The sequence below is a fragment of the Saccostrea cucullata genome, unplaced genomic scaffold (genome assembly GCF_032062105.1).
Source record: "Saccostrea cucullata isolate Sc308-1 unplaced genomic scaffold, CSIRO_AGI_Scuc_v1 ctg10453, whole genome shotgun sequence".
NCBI lineage: Eukaryota > Metazoa > Mollusca > Bivalvia > Ostreida > Ostreidae > Saccostrea > Saccostrea cuccullata.
The window spans coordinates 15,155-17,453 of NW_026924394.1; the positions used below are offsets into that span (position 1 = coordinate 15,155).

Here is a 2,299-nt window from a genome sequence, read left to right on the forward strand (position 1 = left end):
TCCATGGATTTTGATTGTATTCAACCAGTACTTAACGTAATCTGAAAAAAATAACGGATAATGCACTACGAAAATTAAATTTCATGTTATAAAGACACATATCATTAAGAAATGGAGATAACTGATATAGGCAGTTATAATTGATCAGATATTGCTTTGTTAATGAAAAAAATTGACGCATGGATGAGCATATATTATTGGACCGGATTTGAATAGAAATAGCATGAATAATAAATTCCTCAAGTATTACAAATAGTATTCTTTATTGAAATAATTTTGTTTGAATTGCAGTTTTTTTTTTTTTGCTAATTGTTTTTTATTCATCTGGTTAAGTATGTTTTGCTGTTAAAATTATTCTTAAAGTTTGTTTTTTCTAATTTCTAGACAAATTATTCTGAAAGATTCAAGTTCAATACCTTTTTGGCACCAATTTGAAAAAGATGTATTACATAAGTCAAGGGGTTCATTTTTTGCAGCTCCTCTTTCTTTATTTTCCCCAAATCTTTCTACTATACTTCTAGATGCATCAACAACTATTATGTATATGGCATCTTCTCGAATAAAAGTTTGATGTGACGCATAATAGGACCCCTGTCCAGCAAAATCCAGAACATCTAATACAATATTATTTTTGTTCCCTAATTGTGCCAATATACTTTCCTCCTCTTTTAACTTCCTGTGTATGAAGGGTAGAATATCCTTTTCAACTTTATCTACAGAAAAAATATATCAATCAGTTTTCAAATATTCTCACATATGTTTCTCATATATTAAATAACATTAAAATAATCTTTGGAGGGGTAGTTGCAAAAGTTGATTAGGAGTTTACGTATCTCAGTTGAATAGGCCCTAGATACAAAAAAAACTGCTCTACGTATGAATAAATTCTAAAACAAGGTAAATTATTGACAAACAAGTTGATGAAACAAAACAATCAACAGTCTTGTTTAAAATCATCATTTCGTAAGTTCTATGGTCGATCAAATGACCTTATCAGAAAATACAAGTTATCATTGAGTCAAATGCTGACTGATATTATATTAATTGTTAGTCCTTAATTGATACACAGAATTGATGACGGATATTCCCGTATTTTCCCAATCCTGACAAGGAGCACATGGCTGGTGTGACCGGTCAGCAGGGGGTGTTTACTATTCCATGGTATCTGATCCTTTCTCTGATGTTTAGGAGGTCCATGTTTGCTCTGCTCTTATTTTGTATTGTTTTATGGTCTTTTGATCTTGAATAATGTTTGTCATGTGTTAAGTGGTATTTGTTCAAATTCTAAAGACGAGTCAAAGTGGGAAACGTGAGTTTATTCTATCACTCTCTCACACACACTCAGATACCTTCCGAAACATTGGCAAGGTTTCTCATTTTTGCTGTATATTTTTCTTCAGTGACTGGAGTAGCTTCTTCGGTTACTTTAGTATTCTTTTCTACAAGAAAGTTTTAAGTTTTAATTATTACTAGGTTTACCCGTTTCTACGGAAGAGAGCAATAATACATTTTTAAAACAATTAATATTCCATGGAATGTCCAAAATGAATAAGATACTAATGCCTTCAAAATGTTTTACTTGAAAATGAAATTAATTGTAATACGTATATTATATCTTGCATAATTTGACATGTTTTTGCAGTAACATTCTTAATACGATTGAAGGAAAACAAAAAAAATCCAAGAAAGTATCACAAAGCATATAACTGTTTCAAAATGCTTGAATTCTTATAAAATTGATGAAGAATAGTGAAAGGAAGACATTCATCTAAAAAATATTAGATCTTTGCTATCTGCGTCTTTTAAAACATGTGAGAAAATCAGAAAAACAGATAAATAGTGTTACATGTAAAATATGATAACAGGTGGTATGATATATAAAAATACTTTTATTTATTAGTTACCTTTCATTTTTTCATCTGGTTCAGTCAATTCAATACTTTCATCTGTGGGAGAAAAAAAAGTAGGTGGAATTACAGTGCAGCACATAAGATCTCCTGTTTTTAATGTTGACTTTATACGTATATCCAACTAAAACACTTAAGGATATACGATCCTCAGCCAGGAAGGATAACTCTTTAATTTATAATTTAATTCAAAAAGTCTTAAAATAAAGCTTGAAATTGAAATTTTTTCATGCAACAATTTTCATTTTATGCATCTACGTATGATTCAATGTTCTTTAAAGTTTTAACAAACGGTATTTAAAAAGTTGACATTTGTACCTCATAAAATGAAGTAAAACTTGCATATTTAAAAAAAATCAATTTTCTTTTAATTTAGTCTTAGTTACCAATGT

The 2,299-nt window shown here is 29.3% G+C and overlaps 1 protein-coding gene across 1 annotated transcript; it reads right to left on the minus strand.

The window, feature by feature from the left end:
• Positions 1-357: 357 nt before the first annotated feature.
• On the minus strand, positions 358-1,942 carry LOC134266357 (uncharacterized). The gene is made up of 3 exons (XM_062748611.1): positions 1,905-1,942; positions 1,350-1,439; positions 358-713 (listed from the first exon to the last, which is right to left on the minus strand). Exons 1-3 carry the CDS (start codon positions 1,909-1,911, stop codon positions 358-360), a joined length of 453 nt encoding a protein of 150 aa, XP_062604595.1. The 5' UTR covers positions 1,912-1,942.
• Between the last annotated feature and the right edge of the window lie 357 nt (positions 1,943-2,299).

Bases quoted from the DNA above. Each gene is read 5' to 3' on its own strand.
- LOC134266357 (XM_062748611.1), bottom strand. The intron at 714-1,349 runs GTATCTGAGTGT...TTTTTTCTGTAG, and splicing joins CCTTGCCAATGTTTCGGAAG to ATAAAGTTGAAAAGGATATT.